The sequence below is a fragment of the Leptopilina heterotoma genome, unplaced genomic scaffold, assembly GCF_015476425.1.
Source record: "Leptopilina heterotoma isolate Lh14 unplaced genomic scaffold, ASM1547642v1 Lhet_163, whole genome shotgun sequence".
NCBI classification, from domain to species: domain Eukaryota; kingdom Metazoa; phylum Arthropoda; class Insecta; order Hymenoptera; family Figitidae; genus Leptopilina; species Leptopilina heterotoma.
In genome coordinates, this window is record NW_025110879.1 from 566,266 (window position 1) to 591,918 (window position 25,653).

At 24.3% G+C, this 25,653-nt stretch overlaps 1 protein-coding gene across 1 annotated transcript in view; it reads left to right on the forward strand.

The window, feature by feature from the left end:
* LOC122499049 overlaps nt 1-18,237 on the forward strand; it is a 37,540-nt gene extending 19,303 nt beyond the window's left edge. The window contains exons 5-12 of the mRNA XM_043607105.1: nt 3,902-4,028; nt 7,569-7,670; nt 8,047-8,172; nt 10,468-10,616; nt 11,168-11,326; nt 14,485-14,733; nt 15,397-15,684; nt 17,783-18,237. Coding sequence (XP_043463040.1) covers nt 3,902-4,028; nt 7,569-7,670; nt 8,047-8,172; nt 10,468-10,616; nt 11,168-11,326; nt 14,485-14,733; nt 15,397-15,684; nt 17,783-18,018 — 1,436 coding nt within the window. The 3' untranslated portion in view covers nt 18,019-18,237. The remainder of the gene's footprint in view (nt 1-3,901; nt 4,029-7,568; nt 7,671-8,046; nt 8,173-10,467; nt 10,617-11,167; nt 11,327-14,484; nt 14,734-15,396; nt 15,685-17,782) is intronic.
* The last annotated feature ends 7,416 nt before the right edge of the window (nt 18,238-25,653 follow it).

Genomic DNA, 25,653 nt, shown 5'->3' on the forward strand with positions numbered 1-25,653 from the left:
CAATTTTCTTTTCCTTTTTTTTATTTTTTGCAAAACTGACATTTATCTATTAACTATAATCATCTATAATATAAATTTTATTGTAAATGTCAAAATAAAAAGGAAAAAATTTTCCATTTCATAAAATATCTTTCACATATTCTTCTAAATCCATTCACTTCAATTTGTCACGCTGAAAAATTTTCTCGAGAGAATTTATCATTGTATTTGTAAATATTCGCATTTTTGTTATTTTTTATCAATATCTTGAAAATTTATATATATTTGAAAATTCTTATTAAAGATGAAATATTATTTACCTATATATATATATTTTATTTGACTCGAAAGAATGATTTTTTCTCACATATATAAATTTCGACCGAGTGATAAATTCTACTTATAATCTATTTTTTTTTAATTGAAAAATAGGAAGGTTTTTATTATTGAAAAGCAGGAATTTTTATTATTGACAAATAGGAATTTTTATTACTGACAAATAGAAATTTTTATTATTGAAAATTGAAAATATTTACTATGCTATTGAAAAAAATAAATAATACTTAAAAATTACATTTATTTTCGAGAAATAAATAATCCCCAGAAGGATATTTTGTTTCGTTAATAATAATTGTAGATAAGTTTTCTATTTTTATTTTGTTTGTTTTTTTTCTCTATTTTTTGAAATAATTCTCATCTACACCGCATTTATTCGCGTGTTCAATATTTATTTCGATTTTATTTTATTGCGCGGAAGTTTTAAATATCGCAATTTTCATTCTTTCAATGAGAATTTCCTCAACCGATAAAAAAAGCGATGATAATAAAAATTAATTTACGGTTCGAAGAAAGTAAATGTGCGCGTCGCTTCTCTATTCTTTATTATATTGTAATATATATATTGTTTATTGATTTTTACCACAAAATTTCCTTTATTTAAATCTCTATTATTTAAATTGTTTTCTGCAAAAATAATTTTCCATTAAATGAACACAATATCAATTTGTAATTATTTTTTATTTCGATATTTACTATATTACTACTTCTACTATTACCATTTAACGAATGAATTAAAATTATCAATTTAATCAATTTTTTTATTTAAAATACTATTTATAATAATTATTATAATAATTACAATACTATTTTCTTGAATCTTTTTTATCTTATGTTCTTTATTAGTTTAACTTTACTTTATTTATTTTATATTAATTTTTTTTGTTTAGTTTTCATTTATTTTTTAATTAACCCTCCTAGGGTTTAATTAAATTGCAGAAATCGGTTAGAAAATGGTTCAATTTTCCCTGCATAGAAAATTTTATACCTCAACATATGCTTTAATAGCTTTCGGGGTCGCTGATTACGAATCCAGTGTCCATTTTTGAAAATTCAAAATGGTGGATTCAAAATGGAAATTTTTTATTTTTAATCAAAAATTTTTTTTTAAATATCCGCTTTATTGGATCCGCCATTTTGAATTTTGAAAATGTGATGCCAGATTCGTTATCAGCGACCCCGAAAACCCCCCGAGTAATGATTTTCATAAGCTGATTTCATAAACTTTTTGATTAAATGCAATCATCCACTTATTAAAAAACTTGCTTGATTAACTAACATTTAAAGTTATGTAACTTTGATAAAAAATTTTTTTATCATTGCTAACAAATATTTTTGATAAGCTTATAGCATTAGCTACAAACGATTTATTTATTATTCATTGTTATTTTTTTGTTTACTTAGTAATTTTTTCTTATTCATTAAACGAAGAATGAAAAATATCCGCCTCGCATGTGGGATCGAACTCCCGACCCCCCGACGCATGTCCGAATACAACACACGCGCAACTAATCCTCATGGCTACGGAGGATTTTACTTATTCTTTATTATTTTTTTAGTCATTCTGTCTTATTATTTATTTTTTTACTCATTTTTTTTATTTCTTTGTTAATTTTATTTATTTTTTTCTTTTTTTATTCTTTTCTTTTATTTATTTTCTTTTTTAATATCTTTTTTCAGTAAAAAACAAAAAAATTTTGAAAATAGAATTTAAAAATAATGATGACAATAAAAATGTATTAGATAAAAATTTGTGAGAAAAATTTGCAAAAGGTTTACTGGGTATTATCTTCTCTATTGTCACGTTGAGAAGAAATTTTCGTTATAAAAAAAAAAAGAAGTGCACATATATATAGTGGTTATATAAATCTTTATTCTTTATGAAGGACCTTTTCTTCAAGCAGTGCGCACAAAGTATCTTTTTCTCTACATTAGCACATTTTTCAATAAAAGGAGAGCGCTCCTCACATTTTCCGTTTCTCCTTTTATTTATTTGATTGAAAGTTGAAAAGATGGAAATAGAAATTTTTCTCGATGAACACAATCCATCAATGTAAATTTTTATGCGCGGTGAAAGAATCAATTGGCTCCGCCTCTTTGCACAGCTTCTACATTTGACTCTTTTTTCCTTTTTCTCCTATTCTTCCCTTTTTCTTTTTCTTATTTTCTTTTTTTCTCTCTCTTCTTCTTTCTTCCTTTCCCACCTCTTTCTTTTTTTCACTTTTTTTCTTTATTTATTCTTCTTCTTTTTCTCTCTTTCTCTTTCTTTTTTCCTCTCTATTCTTCTTCTTTTCTTCCTTCTTTTTTTTTCTTTCCTCTCTCAATTTTTATTTTCTTCCCTTTCCTTCTTTTTTCCTCTTTATATTTCTTTCTTTTTTATTTTCCTCTCTTTCCTTCTTTCTTTTATTTTTCATTCTTTTTTTATTTTTTCTTTCCTTTCTTCTCTATTTATTTTCCTTCCTTTTGATACTTTTATTTTTTCTTCTCTCTTTTCTTTAATTCTCTTTTTTTCTTCATTCATTTTCTCTCTTTCTTTCTTCCTTCTGTTTTTCATTTCCTTCTATCCCTTTCCTCTCTTTCTTTCTATTTACTTTCTGTTATTTGTTCTTTTTCTTTTTTTTCTTCTTTCCTTCCTATTTCTCTTTCTTTCTTTCTACTTTTTTCTTCTTTTCCTCTCTTTTTTCTTGTTTCTTTCCTCTTTCTTTCTTTCTCTCTCTCTTTTTGTTTCTTCTTCTTCTTCTTCTTCTTCTTCTTCTTCTTTTCCTCTCTTTTTTTCTTTATATTTTCTTTCCCTCTCTTTCTTTTTTCTTTTCTTCCATTTTTCTCTTTTTTCTTCTCCTTTTTCGACGTCAGTCATCTTTCTTTTCTTCAAAATAGAGAGAAAGACCTTGTCCTCCTTATCGTCCTTGCCATCCGCGTACAAATCATCCTATAAATCTCATACATATAAACACAGTTTTATGTGGGATTTCACCACCTTGGCCTCAACCCGTAACCAGCCAACTAAGAAGCAAAATGAATAGCTAAAAATCAAGGTAACAAAGTGGGCTCACATTAAAACAAGATAATAAGCCACGTCAAACTTAGACGAGAAAGTATCTTTTACATTATAATATTTCAAACACGTTTATGATTAAAGAGACACAAAAATTTCAAGGCCCTCGAATACACATTTTTTCTTAATGTTTCATATTTTCCAAAAAAAAAAATATATTTATTTACTATTATATATAAATAAAATTATTATAATAATATTAACAATTATATTATTTATAATTTTATAGAAATAGCATACAAAAGAGAAAAATGACTATAGGAATTTTTTATTCTTCAGTATAAATAATAAAATAAAATAAATAAAAAAAATATTTTCAATCAGAATTTAGAATTTCTAAACTTGCAAATATTTTTTTGTTCGGGAAACAAATATTCATTAAAGTTTACTAGCGATGGAACATAAAAAAATGTCATTGACTCTGTATATATACTTTATCACTGATAAACGATTTTTTTTCTCCTTAAAAAAAAAACAAAAAATATAGTCCATTCTAATCTTGAAACACTGTAATTTTTGTGTTCTATACAGGCTATGGCCACATTGCACCGAAAACTCGAAACGGTAAAGTCGTAACAATATTTTATGCCATTCTGGGTATACCTCTGATGCTCTTGTGTCTTTCAAACATCGGTGACATCATGGCATCAAGCTTCAGGTACAACTTTTTTTCTACTGCTTTTTTTTCTTTTTTTTCCCTGCGCATTTTATTATATTTTCATATTCCAATTGACATTTGAACGTTCCATCCATAAAATTTTATGCAAAATCGATTTTCATATTGCAAAAAAAAAGAAGAAAGGATAAAAAAGAAAATTCTTTTGGTAAAGGAATAAAATGTAAGGTATTTTTAAATGCTTTTCAATATTACTGTAACATTTTCTATTCACATTTTTTTACTGGGTTTTTTCTTTTTTTTTATCTCTGAAACATTGGGGCGAAAAAGAGAGATTTTTTTCGCAATAACAAAAGTTTAATTTTTGCAATTGAATTTTTGTATTAAAAACAAATTGGTGAGAGGAAAATGTCTTCCCATGTTATTAAAAAACAAATTAACAAAAATTAAATTTTCTTTGCGCTTCTTTTGGAAAATGAGACGAATAAAATTTTTTCCTTCTAAAAAAGAATAGAGAAAAGGGGAAAAAATTTGTCTCCCTTAAATTTTTTAATTAATTAAATTAAATAATTACTTAATTAATTACCAAACAATAAATTAAGCAAATTTTATATAGACAATTTGTTTAAATAAAAGTTATTAAAAATAAATATAAAAGTTGATAAAAAAATCTAAAAAATTTTTTATAGAAATTAATTGAATTTTGAAACTATGTATAAATTTTGAATGAATGAAAAATTACATAATTTCTATTATTTAATTAATTAATGACTGAAAAAAATTTAAGTGAGAAAAATTCTTTTCTCTATTCTTTTTTTTAGAAGGAAATAATTTTTTTTCTTCTCATTATCCAAAAGAAGGGAGCGCAAGAAGGTATTTTTGGAAAATAATTGTTGTTTATGTTGATTTAAGTTCCTGTTCATTTGCATTATATTCCAAAGCATCGCGTATAAAAGCAGAACGATAAATTTTTAAGCTTTAAACCACTACACAGTGGAATACAAATTTCTACTCTTCGAATTATAGATGCCTCGACTATGCAGTAGCTTTTAGTTCATTAAATGCTGCGCATTAATACGGTCGAATTTTAGCAGACATTACCGTGGCTTTTAATAATGATCGAATATACGAGCTTGTTCCATTATAACCAGTAATTCCTAGTCCTAAAGTTCGAAGGCGAAAAAAAACAATGAATAATCGAAAATTACTGTACTAGTATTATTATTATTATTATTATTACTTCGTCTATCAAGTGAAAAAAGTGACAAATCTTTGGAATTAAAATTTAATTTTTGGAAAAAATTTTTATTTTTATTATTTATAAATAATTATAAATATTTTATTTATTGGTTTTTTATTATTATATTTGTCTTTTTATTCACGTTATTAATAGACTTTTATAATCTACCGATTGTTTTTATTTATATTGTACTTATTATTTGATAATAATAAATAAAAAGCAAAAAAAATGCAATAACTTTATAATAAATAATGAACGAAAAAAGCAATAATTTGCTAATAATAAATAAAATAGGAAAAAGTGCAATAATTTAATAATAATAATAATAATAATGAAATACTTTATAATAAATAAAAAACGAAAAAAGCAATAATTTGACAATAATATAAATAAAATACGAAAAAATGCAATAGTTTTTTAATACTTAATAAAAAAAATGAAAGAAATACAATAGACTTGAATTAAAATTTATGAACTCTAATTTCAGAATAGAAAATAATTCACAAGTTTAATAAATTTACATTATATTTAGTGTATATAAGTAAATTATGAATTATTCGAGATTTTAAATTGCCATTTAGAGTGTGCACAGTTTATTTATTATTATAAAATCTAAATTGTAATTCATTAACTATAGAGAGTGCATTTTACCTAAAACATCTAATTATAAATTAATTAACAAGTATTCTCATTATTTAGCGACCATAATTATATTTTCCATCATTTCAAAGAAATAAATTTCGTTCCGTTTTTCGCTTAGACCCATTTAATTCACAACTAAAGAGCACTATTATTTATTCATCCAATATACAACCTAATTATTTATATTTAATAAATAATTTCAAAATATTTAAAAAAAAAATAATTCTCCATTGTAATATTCTCCAACATTTTAGACGTTCAAATGACAAATTGTTTCTGCTTATTCTCATTTATTTAAATAACTCATTTCTTTAAATATTTTTTAAAATTACTTTTAAAGAAGGAAAAAAAAATACTTAAAATTCAGTATTTACTTAGTTATGAATTAATTTTTTTAATGTACGAAATAAATTTTTTTGGATAAAAAAATAGTACCAAAAGTGGCAATTAACTTAGAGAAAAATTATTTTATACAAATAAATATACACACCTTTTTTTTATTTTTAAATTTACTCCGAGGACGTCGCCTCGGACTAAATTTAAAAATAAAAAAAGTATCAAAAGAGTCATAAAATATTGGTAACAGTTTCAAAAAAAAAATTGTATATGTTTACAAATAATAACTATGTTTTGTGTTTGAGAATAAATAGTACATTGCACAACTAGTGGCGAAAGTGTGATTTTTCGAGAGTGAAGTTTGCTGCTCTCGCTACGCTCGAGCCGCAAACTTCACTCTCGAAAAATCATTCTTTCACCACGAGTTGTGCACTACGTTTTCTCCAACGCCTTGCGAGGAAAGGTTTCTTCGTGAGTTTCGTATAATTTTAATTAAAAATGTTCTTATGTTTAATATAATAAAAGACGAATGTCTTTTGGGAAGACATTCGGGGAAGAAGTTAGGGGAAGAAGTTAGATACAAAATAAATCTCGGTCAAAGAACAAGAAAAAAGAATAAATTCATGATTTACTTTCGCCACGCCAAATTTACTTTCGCCACGCTAAAAATTACTTTCGCCACGCCAAATTTTACTTTCGCCACGCTCTTCAGAGCAGTTGAGAAAAGTTCTACTTTCGCCACACTTTTCTACCAAGAAAAGTACTCCTTTCAGAGCCAGAAATTCCAAGAAAAAACTCAACTGCCATCTAGCGGCGACCTTGGCGTTCGCAAGTGGAGAATAGCAACTCCATATTGAATCTCAAAATATTCGTATAATAAATAAAATCGTAATTCTATTATTTATAATCGAATCCAGAGAGCTTAACTATTATTATAAATGACTCAATTTTTATTTTGCGATATTTTTACTATCTCCAATTTTTTAGTCTTGAAATTAATTTTTCCAGTACATAAATTGTTATTCAAAAACTATTTAACGAAATACTTTAAAGGTTTTTTAAACGAAATGTTGACGACTTTAACGAAATAATTAAAAAGAAAAATATTTAATATAATTAAAAAACGTTGGAGAGGTATATAATTATTTATTTTCAGAGAAAATGTTGGAGGGGGTACATATTTATTTTCCGAAAAAAATATTGAAGGGGGTATTTATTTATTTTGAGAAAACAAAAAATATATGTCCATAAATACATGGAATGTATAACAGTAAATCTATGTTCTAACCTATATTGTAAAATAACGAGAAAATTTCATTTTGACATATTTCAAATAATTTTTCTCTCGACAATGTGTTTCGCAGATTTTTGTATTGGAAGGTCTGTTGTTACGTGTGCACTCGACCTCCAAAGAAAAAGAGACCTCGCAAAAATTTCTCCAGAGCGCAGTCTGTCCGTCAATCATCGTATGTATATCCTGTCATTATATCTACCAACTACGTTTTCGTACATATATAAACACTAAACTATACTTGCTTTTCTTCTTTCATACAATTATTACGTCTTTTGTCTTATATAGCAACAATTTTTTTGATTAATTCATTTTTAATGAGAGTGAAAACTCGAGTATCCGATTTAAAAAGAAAAGAAAAAACGGAGAAGGAAGGAACACGATTCCCATCATTAGACGATGTAATTGAATTTTCAAAGTTTTTTTTTCTTTTACTTACAGTATAATTTTAATTATTACAATTATTAACAATAAAAAAAATATTTCTTATTAATATTATTTTCACTATTATTACTAGTAAATAGTAATTAAGTTAATTAATTAAATTTCAGGAGATTTTCGGAAAATAGAGCACCATCTTTTCGGCGATCTATTCGAACTAGTCAAAGATCGGCAGATTCGGCTTTGGGACTTTCTGGAAGTACCTTACGAACATCGCATTCCGATACTGAATGCAGGTGATGGGAATATTTACATTCACTTGTCAAAATTGAATATAGAACACAATAATAATATTAATAATGATAATAAGAATTATAAAAATTATCAATTCAATTATTCTTCTCAAGAATTTTTAACTAAAATTCTTTGGACGAATTTTCATAAAATTGTTAAGAATAAATACATTTTTCGAGAAAGTCGATTAAAATTGTATTAAAAATAATTGAAATTCTGTGATGAGTTTTATTATTTGTGAAATAATTCTTGAAAAAGTTCTTTGAGAAGTTAAAAATATGAAAAATTCAGATATTTAAAGATTATATTTTGAAACGCTTTTCAAACTCTAATTATTTAAAAAATTTACGGTATAATGCTTTTAATATTCAATTATTATTTAAAATTTTAACTGAAATTCATTTTTAAATCAATTTTTATTAGAAAATTCTACTAGAACTCAATTATTTAAATACAAAAAAAAATAATTTATTGAATAATTGAATGTTTCTTTAAATTTAATTCTCATATAGTATTTCATCAACAAATTTTTAAATAATTGATTTCGTTTGAGAAACAATAATAAAATTTTTAAGAATAATTACATTTTTCAAGGAATTCGAATTAAATTGTATTTAAATTAATTGAAATTCTGCAATGATATCGAGTTTTATTATTTATGAAAATAATTGAATTCCTAAAAAGAATTTTATTATTTACAAAAATAATTGAATCCTTGTAAAAATTTTATTATTTGTGAAGATAATTGAATTTCTGTGAAATTTTTATTATTTAAGAAAATCACTGTAAAAAGAAGTGTGTTTTAATGCATTTAGCCTTCAAATTTTTATGCACTTTAAAGTGCATAAAACAGTAAAATACATTACATTTGTGACCAAAACGCATGAGGGTAATGCACTTCAAAGTGTGTTCAGATCTGGGACATCATTTATGCACTTGAAGTGCATTCCAGTAACACACTTCTTTTTACAGTGATAATTCAATGTTTGCGTAGAATTTTATCAGCAATTGTTTTAAATAATTGAATTCTTTTGGAACATTTTATTAAAATAGTAGATATTAAAAATTATTCAATTCAAGAAATTTTTTTAAAATAATTGAAATTTTCTAAAGAATTTTACTAAAATTTTTGGAAATAATTGAATTTAGCAGAAGAATTTTATTATTTCTAAAGATAATTGAAATTTTGACAAGAATTTTATTATTTCTAAAGACAATTGATATTTTGACAAGCATTTTATTATTTCTAAAGATAATTGATATTTTGACAAGCATTTTATTATTTCTAAAGATAATTGAAATTTTGACAAGAATTTTATTATTTCTAAAGACAATTGATATTTTGACAAGCATTTTATTATTTCTAAAGATAATTGATATTTTGACAAGCATTTTATTATTTCTAAAGATAATTGAAATTTTGACAAGAATTTTCTTCTATTTTTGAACATAATTGCATTTTTGCGAAGAATTTTATTTTTTCTGAAATTAATTGAATTATGGAGAAGAAACTTATAAAAAATTTGTAAATATTTAAATTCCTGGGAAATTTTTATTGCTGTTTTATAAAAATAACAAAATTAAATGTTTGCGTACAATTTTATTAAAATTGTTTTTAAATAATTGAATTCTTTTGGGTAATTTTATTAAAATAGTAGATATTAAAAATCTTTGTAATGAGGAAAATTTTTGAAAATAATTGAAATTTTGGCAAGAATTTTATTAGAATTTTTGAAAATAATTGAATATCTTTATTTATAAATATAATAATTGGGATTTTGTGGAGATTTTGAAATTTTTTTTTAAATTTTGAACATAATTGAACATTTGTAAGAAGAATTTTATTACTTTTGAAAATAATTGAATTTTTGCAATCATTTGTAACTTCTTCAAAATAAAATTTTTTAGTGTTTTTTACCTAAAATTCTTCTGTAAATCTATTATTTTTAATAAAATCATTTATTCTCTAAAATTCTTTAAATTATGTCGTATAATTTACAAACTCTTCGTCCATTTTCAATTAAATTACTGAGTTTATTGACCTTTTTTTTAAAAAAATTGACTTTTACGGATTTTATGCAAATTTACGGACTTAGTTCGAGCCCCGAATTATAATAATAATAATAGAAAATAAAATAATAACAGTTGTAGGTAGTAAATAAATTAGAGAAATTTTTGTTTATGATGCAATTCGGATTTGAAATTGCAGTTGGTTTTGGATTTTGCAATTTCCTCTTTGAAAATGTAATTTACATTTATATATATATATATAAATGCTGATAGTTTATTACATTTAGGTATCAGATTCAAAGATACGATGGTATTGATCAGAGGAGGCCGGGTTCTTATCTACCATCAAGCGGAGCAAACTTGAATGTAGATACGAGGCAATCGACATTCTCCAGGTATTCCGACGTTCCTGTCTCATCTCCAAAGATGACCAGAGGTACGAACAAGTTACGCGAAGAGGGTGCGAGTTTCCCCTTAGGCGTAAGTTCACTTATAATTAATTTTCAAAATTAATCAAAAAAAAAGAAAGAAAATTGTCTCAAAAAGAATTTTTTTCTTTTTTCTTTCTCTTTTATCAGAATATCAATTTTTATACTACTTTCTCATTTTTTATTCATTCTATAATACACAGAATCTTCTCAGAAGAATAAAAAAGATAAATTGTAGAAATTTTTTTTTAATTTTAAATATGTGATATTTTAATATATTCATTTTAATAGAATAAATTACAAGGATAAGTAATTGCTGATAAATAGCGAAGAAGACGACAAGATATGGTTTCTTTTTCGTAAGAATAAAAAAAAGTATCAATTTTATTTTTAATTTTAAATGTGATATTTTGATATATTCATTTTCATGGAATAAATAACATAGATGTATAATTGATGGTAAATAGCGAAGGAGAGAGTGAAAGGAGGGGGTGGGGGTATTTGATTGATGCTCTATGCAAAAGGTGTAAAATTAATTCCCTTCGAATTAAATTTTCAGGACCCACCAGGTTGACAACGCAATCACTCGATAGGCGATTATTGGTCAACCCCCATGATAATGATCGTTCACCTGTGTTCTTCAATAAGTACGCCCTCGATGATTTCGATGAACCAGTCAACGTTCACTCAAAATGGAGTACTCTTCCCACCAACAGAGGTTTCATTAAAAAAAAAACAAAATACTTTTATTTTTTTGACAAATAATTCTAATTATGATTATTAGTAATTAATTTCTAACTCTTCGGTTGTGACTTTTACTTTTCATTATTTAATAGATAATAATAATTTTACAAGTTATTAATATTATGTTAGTAATTACTAATAATATAATAACTAGCAACAATTCGCGCGCGGCTGAGTTCTCACTCATTTTTTTAAATAAAATTAGCAATTGAAGCGTTGGGTGCAAGAAGGGCGTATCACCAAAAACTTCAAGTTTTTAAACTTTAATAGCTCAAAAACTGTACTAAATATACTTTTTTTTAATTAATTATTTAATTAATCCACTGTTAAACTATCAAATTCAAGTGTAAAATTAAGGGAAAACTGCAATTAACTAATAAATAATAATGTTTTTCAAAACCAATTTATATGCCTAACGCCCTTCTTGCACCCAACCCCTCAATTTTAAAAATGATAGAACGTAAAAATTTTTAATTCAAATTTTTGTTTTATAAAAATAGAATATGCGAATTGGAATATATAGTTTTAAAATTATTATAATTATAATAATCATGTATTCTGACATAGTTCTGACATTTTTGTGTTTTTTTTTGTTTGACTCATAAACAATAAAATTATCACGAATTATAATACAAAACATTCAATTTCTGACAAAAATTTCTTTTTAAATAACTTAAACCTTGAACAACTATCATAAAATAAATAAATTATTTAATGAATAATTTTACTTAAATACCTCAAAATTAATTTAATTTTAAAAGAGTTGCGTTTACAATTTTCATTAATAAATGAACTTCAAATGGTTTCAATTTGAAATTTTATAAAATTTCAATGTTGAATGAATTTAATTGGAAATTTTAATGAACTTAGATTTCTGAAAAATTTTAATAATTCAAAATCTTCTAAAATTAGTTAGATTTGTCAATATATATTTAATTAATTATTAAAAATAATGGATTTATAAAAGAATTTTAGTTAAAAACACTGAAAAATTAAATTTTGAAGAAGTTACAAATGATTGCAGAAATTCAAATATTTTCAAAAGTAATATAATTCTTATCACCAAATTCAATTATGTTCAAAATTTAAAAAAAAATTTCCACGAAATCCCAATTATTATCTTCATAAATAAAGAAATTCAATTATTTTCAAAAATTTTAATAAAATTCTTGTCAAAATTTCAATTATTTTCCAAAATTTTCCTCATTTCAATGATTTTCAATATCTACTATTTTAATAAAATTATCCAAAAGAATTCAATCATTTCAAACAATTTTAATAAAATTGTACGCAAACATTTAATTTTATTATTTTTATAAAAAAGTATAATAAGAATTTCCCAGGAATTCAAATATTTACAAATTTTTTATAAGTTTCTTCTCAATAATTTAATTATTTTCAGAAATAATAAAATTCTTCGCAGAAATGCAATTATGTTCAAAAATGAAAAAAATTCTTGTCATCACGTTGTCTTGATTCCTTTATAATTGTAGCTTCTACCCGCTTGATAGTATTAAATTCAACAATGATTTTCAATATCGACTATTTTAATAAAATTTTCCAAAAGTATTCAATTATTTAAAACAATAGCTGATAAAATTCTACGCAAACATTGAATTATTTTCTTAATTATGATAAAAATTTCACAGAATAGAAGTTCAATTTTCATAAATAATAAAATGTTTACAAGGATTCAATTATTTTTGTAAATAATAAAATTCTTTTTAGGAATTCAATTATTTTTATAAATAATAAAACTTATCGCAGAATTTCAATTATTTTTAATATAATTTTAATTGAATTCCTTGAAAAATGTAATTATTCTTAAAAATTTTATTAAAATTCGTCAAAAGAATTCAATTATTTAAAAATTTGTTAATAAAATTCTTTATAAGAATTAAATTTTAAGAACCATTTAATTATTCAATAAATAATTTACGTTTGTATTTAAATAATTGAATTCTCGTAGAATTTTCTAATAAAAATTGATTTGAAAATGAATTTTAGTTCAAATTTTAGATAATAATAAAATATGAAAATAATTTTGAAGAAGTTACAGTAACAATATTCTTATAATATAAAATAATGATTTTAACACTCGGTCCTCTTTAATTATTATAAGACATGAAGAAACCGATCACTCCGAGTCGTCAACTTGGAGTAATCGTTCTTTTATGTTTTATAACAATATTTTTAAAGTTGATTAATTTCAAAAAGGATTGAATTTAAAATTTTTGAAAATCTTAATTCCTATGGAAAATTAATAATTAAATATTTAAAATATTTAAAAAAGAAATTATTGTTCTCGAATAATTTTACAATTAAAGATATTAGTAAATAAAATTGAGAATTTTCTACAAAAATATTAAGAAACGGAAATATCTAATGTTTTTCTTCCCAAAAGAAAAAAATAAGTTTATAAACAATATTGTTATTGAGAAATAAAAATCAAGCATAAAATGTGTATACTTCCTACTTTTTAATCAAAGTTTTTTTAACAATTAGCAATTTTCTAGTATTTTTTATAAATAAAATATAAAAAGGAGAATAATTTGCATAATAATTTAGATCAGTCAAACGAAATTTGTTATAGAAAAAAGCATGTAACAAACAAAATGGGTATATTTTTTATTTGTTAATCATAATCTTTTTTAAATTTTCTAATTTGTAATATTATTTTATTATAAATCATGAAAAAAAATATTTTTTAAAGAAAAAAAAACAAAATCATGCACAGAAACTAACTTCAAACTGCGGACAGAATGAATGAAAGAATACGGTGATTAATATAGTTAAATACTTATCAAAAAAATTGCTACATTTATAAATGTAGCAGTTTTTTTAAATTTTAAATGTGATATTTTGATGTAAGGTTATAATTGATAATAATACCATAATTATTAATATTATTATAGTAATAATAATTACAAATTATAAATATTATAGTTAATTGTTAACAAGAGAAATTTCGATTTCATGGGGTGTAAAAAAGTGTCCTTTTCACCCCGCATTGTAATTAATTTCTCGAGATGAAATTATGTGTAATGCGAGTTATTATATGGTTGAAGTATAAAGTGAGAATATGGTGGTTGTTTCGGCGATGTAATTTATCGCTTTAATATTTGCATACAGTGAATTCGGAGAAAGCTTGCGGCAAAATAGAAGTTCCGGACGACCTAGAGGAAGAAGAAGAAGAAAGGAGACCACCAGCGTTAGTAACGAGATCGTTGCCAAGAAGATGTCTCTCAGTTGAGGGTGCAACGAATAATAGATCCGGAATGAACCAAACGGTGCGGCCTGCTTCAGTTTTCCTTGAGATGGATAATCCTAGAAGGCTTCCCACCTCCACAAGATCTAGACGTCCTCGAAACTACTACATAAGTATATAAATCTTTTTTGTTTCCTTCTTTTTTTTTGTTTCGGAGTTTGCATAATTTAGACAAAATGTGTGCCATCCAAGATGAATCTCGAGAAATATGATCCTCCTCGTGTATTTTTCGAGGATTCAATTTTTAATTCTGTATTTCTTTTCAGCCGAAATTAATAATGTTATTTGTTTTTTTATCATTATTTGTCATTAGTATTTTTTTACTATTTGTTATTTTTATTGCTTTTTTTAATTATTTGTTAGTATTTGTTTATTATATTCTTATTATTATTTAACATTTGTTGCAAATATTTAATATTCCTGTTATTATTGTATTTTTCTCTATTTTTATTATTTTTTTTCGTCGTGATGAAGCGTCGAATATTTTATTAAACGTGGGAAACAGAAAAAAATCCGCAATCGCGAGGAATCGAACCCTGGCCCCTATCATTACGAGTCCATTAGCGAAACCACTGAGCTATCTCACTTGGTTACCGTTTTTATTTTTATTTATCATTTTCGTTTATTTTTCTTCCCTATAAATACACAGTACATTTTATCTTTGAATCGCAATTTATAAATTCTAATGAAAATTTTATAAATAATAATAAATTAAAATAATAATAAAGTAGAAAATAATAAAGTTAGGGGTTAATATTTGGATAACTAATTTTCAGCACGACCCTATAGAAGGGAAGCGCCATCGCCACGAATAATGTCGCCAATGGGTTTTGCCGTTCATCGACAGGTTTACGCCGATGATTACGATGTAGATTACGATTATAATCCAACAACGGCGGCAGAAGTTCAAGATCGAAGATCAGTGATAAAACCAGTGCCAATTTGGCTCTGTGTCTTTCTTGTCGTTAGCTATATATTCGGTGGTGCTTTTCTCTTCAATTACTGGGAGAATTGGGTCTTTCTGGACTCGGCCTACTTTTGTTTCATTACACTCACCACAATCGGTAAGAGAATCTCAGGGAAATGAAAAAAAAGAAAAACAAAAAAATAGGGAAAACAAAATAAAAGGAGAAACAAAGGGAAAGAGGGAAAAAGAAATAGAGAGAGAGAGAGAGAGAAGAATATCTCCTTAAGGAAAAGGCTCAAATTAAGAACGACATTTTTTCTCTCCCATCCTATTCCTTTTTTTCTTGTCTCATATATATTAAATGTGAATTACCTCTCCTGTCGCACAAGAAAACTAAAATAGAAAATTTCTCATCTCGTTTTGTGTTTGAATTTTAAATGCTTATTTTACATAAATATCTAAATTTTCAAGGGTCACCAATGACTAAAAATAGTGTCAACTCAATTTTTATTTGTAGATTACTAAAAAGAATCCACTTTACTGACAAACAATATAAACACCTCCCTTTTTTGTTTGTTAATCAAAAAACTTTAGGTAATATTAGAAAAAAATTTCGGTACAAAAATATTTTTTTTGCTTCCCACTTTGCTTTTTCTCAGAGGGACAGCAAAAGAAAATTGTTATTCTTTCGGAAGAAGATATGGGTTTTTAAAGTTTCTTTTAATTAAGCAACAACACTTGTGCGTCCTTTCTAATGCGATAATGAAAAGTAGTTAAGAATAATTAATAACCAACTTCATTTTCAGCGCGCGACTTGCATTTTCCGCAAAAGTAAATACTCTTTTAATTAATGTTTACAAAGTGGTGGAAAAAAAGAAAACAAAAAAAATTCGGAAATATGTTTAAAAAATTCTAGTTTTTGGTGATTGTAGTTTTTAATAATCGACACTTTTCTTCGTTGCCGTTTCTACTAATGAAAATATTAAATTTTTCCCAAATTGTAGTTTTGTACAAATTAAAAATGTCCCAAATTTTATTTTTTCACAAATTACAAATGTCCCTAATTGTAGTTTCTACTAATTAAATCTTTTACTAATAGTAATTCCTAATAATTAAAACCGCCCCTAAATTGTAGTATTTACCAAGTAAAAAACTCCCCAATTGTAGTTTTTACTAATTGAATTTTTTCCTAATTGTAGTCTTTTACTAATTAAAAATTTGCCTAATTGTGGTATTTTATTATTAAAAAATTTTCCAACTTGTTGTTTATGTTAATTCGAACTTTTACTGATTGCAGCTTTTTACTAATTATGAATTCTCATAATTGTAGTTTCCACAATTGAAAATTTTACTGATTGTAATTCTAACTAATTAAAACTGTCCCTAATTGTAGTTTCTTCAAATTAATACTGTGATGCATTTATTGATTGAAGTTTTCACTAATTAAAAATATCCCCAGTTTTTTTATTAACTAAAAAAGTGCCTCTCATTGTAGTTTTTTTTACCTAAACAGATCCTAATTGCAGTTTTTACCAATTAAATTAAATTGTAGTTCCCCCTAAATAAAAACGTTCCTAATTGTGCTATTAACAAACGTAAAAAGTACCTAATTGTAGTTTTTTAATAATAAAAAATTATCCTAATTGTAGTTTTTGCTAAATAAAAAGTCTCTAATTGTAGTTTCTTCAAATTAAAATTATTAGCGTTTTGTAATTTCTACAGAAAAATAATTTAGTCTTTAAAATAAAATAATTCGATTCACTAAAATTATTACATCTTCGAAATAATAAAATAAATCTCTACACTAAAATACACAAAATCTCCAAAGTAAATCAATGAAAATTGAAAATTAAACTAATCAAATTTCTAAATTGAATTCTAAAGAATTTAAAAAATAATTGAAACCCTAAAATAAAACAAATGCTTAAAATTTCCTATAATTAAGAAAACACATCTTTCTCGTCATAATGCGCTGGATAGAATGAAAAGTGGTTAAGAATAATTAATAACCAATTTAATTTTTGATGCGAGACATTTGAAATCATCCCTTCTCTCTCTCTTTCTCTCTCTTCTACATCAACCGCGAAATGTAAACAGTCTTTTTAATTAATGTATAATAAAGTGCTTTTAAAAGTAAATTTACCAGAGAAAATCGAATTTTTCATTTTCCCGAAAGACACTTTTATATATGTATATATACATAAAAGACAAACTAATATGAAATTTGAATTCTCATGTAAATATTATGATTTCAGGATTCGGAGATTTTGTACCTGCACGAAAACTCAACGCCGAGCAAGGAATAGCCTTGTGCTCGCTTTATTTGCTTTTTGGAATCGCTCTTCTAGCAATGAGTTTCAATCTCGTTCAGGAAGAAGTCATTAATAACGTGAAAAGCGTAGCGAAGAGACTTGGAATTATCAAGGAGCACGATGATGACGAAGAAGACGATGAGGACGATGAGTATGAGTACGATTATGGGGAAGATTGAGAAAACGAGAGAGAGAGTGAGAGAGAGTACCACCAACTCAACGGTTTAAGGATTAAAATCTCTTAATAATATCTTTACTTCTTCTGATTTCTGCCAACCGAGATTCCTCTTAATAGAACCCTTCTCCTTTTTTTTTCTCTTCTTCTTACAACTCTTTTTCAGCCAATGTCCTTCTCCAAATTGCGATTTTTTTTCGACCTCTTACATTTAATTAAATTTTATTTCTATTCGTTAGTGATATTGGAGATTTTTACTTTTTTCCTCAGATTTTTTATTTTTATTTACTTAATTATTTGCTATTTTTAGGAAAAAATTTTTCATTTCTTTATTTATTTTCAGTTCTTTTGCTTAAAGTAAAAATTGCATTAAAAAATAGAAAATAGTAATTACAATAAGTATTAGAAATGAAAAAAAATATTTGATTTAATTTTTTTTAATATTACTTGTAGATTATTTATACAATTTTATTTTGTTTGTATTTCGGTTAAAAGTGCTTATAGTTCAGTGACGCCACTACTAGATGGTACTGGATTTTGAAGTAAAAAATTTTCTGTTGGTTAAAAGAACGTCTTTTTTATTTTCAAAAAAATAATTTTAATTTTTCTTTAATTGAGTTCAAGTTTTTTAAGTTTAAAAGATTATTTTTTCAAATAAAGAATTGAGAAATCATATTTTTTATTTTGTTTCTTCGTTTGGTGAAAGTAATTTTAACTCACTGATGCCACCACCAGATGGCTCTAAGTATTAAGTAAAAACCTTTCTGTTCGTTAAAAAAGTATTCTTTTTTTCTTTTCAAAAGAAGAATTTTAATTTTTTTTTAATATTGAGTTCAAGTTCCTATAATTTGAATGTATGTTACAAATAAAGAATATTTTTGGCATTGTTTCTTCGTTTGGTGAAAGTAATTTTACTTCAGTGACGCCACCGCTAGATGGCGTTTCTCTCGATTCAAAAATGACTTTTTCTTTAGTTTAATTTTCACGAAAAGAAGAAGAAGAAAAGAATTAAAAGGAAAAAATAAAAAAAGTTATTCATTGAAATTAATAAAAAAAATATATTTAATTAATTACTGCGAATGCATTTATAAAGAAAAAAATTGATACAACAAAAAAAGAGAGTCTATATTGGAAAATATTCGTGTAGTTTAAAAAAATGAATCAAAAAAATTCAAGAACCTTTCAAAATAAAGCAATTATTTTTTGTGTAACTTTGTTTCATATTCAGCTTCTTCTGAAAGTTTCTTTAACCTTTGTAGACATGAAAGCTTTACAGTTCCAATTTCAAGCTTTCAAATCGAATTTTGCCCGGTGGGACGCAAATTCAATTATTCAAATTGAAGAATTTTATTTAACATAAATTCACCAACGTCGAATATGTTTCGTTTCAACTTCATGTTTTTATTTTCTCTCCTTTTTTTTGTTTCGTTTTTTCTACTTCAATTAAGCTTTTGCGCAAAATTTGTTCTTTACGAAAGAATTAATAAAAACTAAAGAAAGCATAACAAATAGAAGACAAAAATAAAATAGAAACAAAAAAGATAAAAAGGACACAAACGAAAAATAAAAGGAAACAAAAAGAGACAAAAATAAAAAAAAAACAAACAAAAAGAAGAAAAAGTAGGACAAAAATTAAAATAAAAAGAGAGGAAAAAAAACAAAAAGAGAACAAAAGGAAAGTGAAAAGCAGACAAAAAGAAAATAAATAATTATATTTTACGACTATGTACATTTTTAATAAAAAGAAAAACAAGTAAATAAATATAAAGATTCTCGAAAGTATGTTTGCATAAACAAGAGTGACACTATGTTTAGATCAGAGCTTTTAATGCATTAGCAAAATCACAAGAGCTTTACAAATTCATCTGGCGAGAAAGAAAGGTTTTTCTTTATAATTGCGTTTAGAGAAAATGTTTGTTTCGTGAAATCAATATATTGCATGTATGTATGTGTATACTTCTTCTCATCGTAAATATAGTGGTTTCATTGAATCGTAAAACAGGTAGGTAAATATTATTTGAGGCCATGTGGGGAAAGACCTTCGATTCAATCGAAAATGTATATACTCTATTCACTTCATATAATGGTTTTAGTAGTTACATTTAACTTTTCAATTCAATTGTCAGTGGTTCAACGTTAATTAGACCAGCTCGAAAATCCTCATCATTCTATAAATAATCACACATTTTACCCACCAAAACACGTTTTTAATCATCTCTCTCTCTTCTTCACTATCCCTCTCATTCTCCCTCTGTCTCTTTCTCGCTATGACAAAATCTTCCTTTTCTTTTCACGATTTTCCAATTTTTAATTAGTATTTTATTATTTATTTTTTTTATTCATAAAGTACAAGGTATTTGTTTATTTATTACCTTCTTCCATTATTCTTTTCATTTTTTTCATTTTTTTATTTTTATTTGCAAGAAATATATTTCTTTGGAAATAATATACCTACGTTTTGTGAATTTTATTATTTTTATTACATTTTGTATGTATTTTTAGTATTTTTATTTTTTTACATTATCGCTATTTTTTCTATTGTTCGTAAGAACTTGCTTTTTTAAATTTTTTATTCCTTTTTGTACTAGATATACCTATATTTTCAGTATTTTAATTTTTTATCAATATTTCAATTAATTATTTACACAAATAGGCACAAATGAAAGAAATCAAAAGTTTCTTTCTTCTCTTTCAAATAATAAATTTCAAATTATTTAAAATTTTATTTATAAATTTAAATAATAATTATAATTTTATTTATTCGAAAACTCCATGTCAACATTATTTATATACATTATTAGTTAATTAATTAAAATATAAATAAAAATTTTTAGTTTCTTTCTTCTTTTTCAACTACAAATTCCAGATTTTTTTCCAGAGTTACATTTAGGAAAATACAAAAATTAATTATTTAACTAATTGTATTATTATTTTTAATTTATAAATAATCATTACAGACAAAATAAAAATCATATCACTGAACAAGGCACACATTCGATGCCGAAATGTATGAAATAGAAAATTTTGCATTCTCTTATTTCACGAACCCAAATGGCAAATTTCGTAAAAAATTAAACAATCATTTTTTACATTTTTCTTTTCTTTCAACTAAAAATTTTCAATTTTTATTGCGAAAAAATCTCAACAAATAAATTAACTATGAATATTTTTGTATCTTTCCTTTTTTAGTTGATAAATTTTTGAAAAATTACAATTTATACAAAAAATCTTTTACTAAAGTACCATATGAATATTACAATTAAATATCAAATAAAGAGGGGGTGAGGGGGAGAAAATAAAAACCATTTTTTCCTTCTTTTTGAACAAATGTTTTATAAATTCAAAATTTTTTTTTATTGATTTATTTATTTTTTTTTAATTATTTCAAAAAAATCTGGTTGTGAAAATACCACTTAAATATGACAATTAAAAATCGAATAAAGGGTTTTGAGTGTAAGAGGGGAGAAAAAGAAAATCGAAAAAAGTTAATATGTTTTTTTCCCCTTATTTTCATACCAATTCTTTAAAGAATAGGGGAAAGGCTTGCAGGTTGCCATACCTAAGCTTTTTGCTCATAATTCATTAAAAAAAAAATAATTTATATGAACATACCATCGGAAAGAGGACCTAAAAAGTTACAAATTTGACTCATAGATAGTTTAAATTGGCAAAAAATAAAATTTTTACATCAATTTTTAAAAATGATGTAAAATCAACGTTTCGAAATTTAGGCTTGCAGGTTGACCCACCTTGAAAAATGAATAATAATATAGAACAATTCCAATAAATTTATTCAATTTCACTTACATTTAATGTTTCTAAACATAATAATTTAAATTTAAATTTTTTAAACAATTTATTAATATATTTTTTTTAAATAAAAAATATTTTTGAAAAATAAAAATTTTTTTCAATTGAAAATTAAATGAAAAGCAAGATATGTGAAAAAAAACTGAAATTTTGGAAATCGTGTAAATTTACTCCAAATTATTATTGCGGATTCGCATTTTGGACCTGCAAACCGTAAAGTGACGAGTCAACCTGCAATTTTGAACTCTTTTTTTAAATCGATGAAAAAAAATATGAATTCATAATATTTTAAAAATTCCTTTCGGATTATCAAAATTAATTAAAAAAGCAACTCATAAAAAAAAATTGTAACTTTAATTATCCATAAAAATATTTCATTTGTAAACACATAAAAAGTCACATTTCTAATTTTTCAATTTTTCCACAAGCCAATTTCTGAATTTGTTTAACATTAACATTTTTATTGCTTCTTTTTGCTCTAAAAGATTATAAAAGGTAATAACTAATCATTTGACAACAATATCAGTCGCGTTTTTAATTATGGCATTTCTACAATCAAAAATAACACAAGTGGGACAACCTGCAAGCCTTTCCCTTACGAAATTTTCGAAAAAAAATTTTTTTGGCGAAAGTACTACGTGAATATCACAATTAAACATCGAATAAAGGGATTTTGGAGGGAAATTTGATTCCCCCTTGTGTGTATATATACATATTAGAAATAGAGAATAGAGGTCAAAACTACAGTCAAATGGACTTTAATTGTCATCGATTTTACTCTCAAAGAGCAATATAATCATAATGCATTTTGAAAAGCTCTTAAAGCGCATTTACATTTATGCGCCTCCATAAATCACAACACTTACATGTCAAATATCTCATATTTGACTAAATAGCGTGTTTACAAGATGAGTTTAGTGGTTATAATCACCCAGTAAATCATTATCAGAAATCATATCCATGTTTATATATATATAATTCTCTAAATAATTTACATTGCAAAAACAATAAAGAAAAAAAAATAAGAAAAAAAAGAAAAAAAAGAGAATTTTCTTTTGTATTTTTATCTTTTTGATTTTTTGTATTTCATCTTTCTTATTTTTATAATAATTATGTAAATGAAATGAATAAAATAACAAAGAGGAATTTAGAAGAAATGATGTTAAAAAATAGATGTTTTTTCTTCTTCTTTTTTTGTATTTTATCTTTTCTTCACTGCTGTTTTACATCGACAGAGGTTTTTGCATTATTTATCGATTCTCTTTTTAACTTTTTTTTGCATATAGGATTTGATCCGTTGGAACAACAAGTGTGCAGGTGTAGAGGCGACTGTATGGCCTTTTTCTAACATAAATAACAGAAAGTTTGGCATTTATCCAAGACTATCAAGCAATGTCTGTTGAGAGACAGAGACATAAAGAAAACTTCTGCCCGAGACCCAAATCGGATTGTTATCTTTGCATCTATGACTGATATAAAAGCCACCTGTTAATTAATTGACTACAATTTCGTGAAGAATTCAATATATTAACTTCTAGATTCTCCAAATTTTTTCTGGCAATTCTCTCAATATTTCGGAATTATTTATTCTGTAATTTATTCAGTTTTATTATTTATTATTTTTTTTATTTTTTAATTTTCTTTAATAATTTCGATTTTGAATTTTATTTACACAGTAGTTTATTAAAAAGCTTTGCAGCCTAAATTAACACAAAAAGAAAATTAAAATAATATATTACTTCCTCATAGAGAAAGTATTGTAATACCAAAATTTTTCGAGTTCGATTTTTTGACATATCTTTTTATAATTTGACCTCAGGAGTTCAAAAATGACATTTTTAGAAAATGTCATTCCGTATGTGTGTGTGTGTGTGTGTGTGTAAACATCACATTTTCATAAATATCTCAAAATCATCAAGAGCTTTTGGGTTGAATTTTTTTTTAAATTGTAGATCTCACCTGCGGACATAAATTGAGAGTACTTTGAGATAGATTAATAAAGTTTAACTAATTTTTTTTTGGATTTTTAATTTTGCAAAAAAACGTTTTTTGCCCATAACTTTAAAAAAATGTTAGGACACCTATAAATGTTTTTCCATAATTTTGAGATATTAAACTTTTAAAAATCAATAATTTTGGAAAATAAGACTTTTTTGAAAATTTTGTTGAAAAACGTAGAAGTAACTTTAAAATTATCGTTATCAACTTGTAGAGCATTAAAAAACGCTTCGATTGACCTATTTTTGAACCTAATTCGATAATAAATTTCGAAATTATTGGTATTTTAAAAACCAAAAATTGTGAAAAATGTCATTTTCTCAACTTTTTTGTTTGAAAATTTTTGTTGAACTATTAAATTATTGTAACTATCTTGTACTAAAAATAAATTGATTGACTCAAAATTCAATCACTTTTACCATATTTATAAAAAGTTATTCATATATATTTCTATTATTTTTATCTCTATGAGGAAGTAAAGTGTTCATGAAATGAGCACCAAAATTATAAAAAAAAATATACAACTTGGCAGCGGTTTTTTTGTATTAATTTTTTTCATGAAAAAAAGTCTAAATCAAAACCAAATCATTTTTTAAGAGATCTTGAGAAAATAATTTTATTTTAATGCTTATGTATTAAAGAGTTAAAAATTACATTATTGGTTAAAATTAAAAATTTTAAATAAAAAGTGTTAAAATAAAATAATTTTCTGTTTTTCTATATTTCTATATATTTTTATACATTTTATACAAAATTTGCAATAATTATCAATTTATTACTCAATAATTTTACATCAATGCTTTTGTTCCCAATTAATTATAATTGAAAAATACGAACAATACACGAAGTGTTCTACAATAAAGTAGCTCTCCATCTATTAATTAGTTTCTGTAGGTATAATATTTACGAAAAATTATTCGCATACATTCTGACTCTCGTTAATTTCTATTTAACTCTTGTAGATGAAATTGTATTGTAATTAATAACAGAGGATAATATAATTAATTTAGAAAACGATTTAAGCGTAATTATATATATATACGAACTATGTGAATTGATAAAATAATTAAATATGTATTAGTGCTCTGATTATTGACGACTAATAATAATTTTCTCTTATTGTAAATAAAAATTTATTTTGCAAGTAAAAAACTTATAGGTATTTACAAATGACAATTTATTTATACCGATAAAAATGATTTACAAGTAAAAAGTTAATAACAATTGGAAATTTATTCACAAATTAAAATTTAGTTACTAGTAAAAATTATTTACATGTTATTTTGCAAAAAAAAAGAAAATAACAGAAAGAAATTTATTTACAAATAAATATTTATTCGCAAATGAAAAATTAGTTACTAATAAAAATTATTTACAAGTAAAAAGTTAATAACAAATGAAAATTTATTGGCAAATAAATATTTAATCACAAATGAAAATTTATTTACTAATAAAGAAATTTACAAGTAAAAAGATCGTAAGAAATAGAAATTTATTTACAAATAATTATTTACAAAGAAAAATTTATTTACTAATAAAAATTATTGACAAGTAAAAAGATCATAAGAATTAGAATTTTATTTACAAATTCCTTAAAAATTAAAAAAAAAGGAGTGGAAATTTATTACAAACTAACATGATTATTTAAGATTTAAATAAGATATTTAATTTATTTGTGTAGATTGATTAGGGAAAATTGTTAACTTCTTTCAAATTTAATAACATGATTATTATTTAATAATAATTACCCTTCGCTGGTAGAAAATGTATTATAAAAAAAGGTATTTTTTCATTGATAAATTCCGTGCAATTTCCTCAAAAAATAATGTGT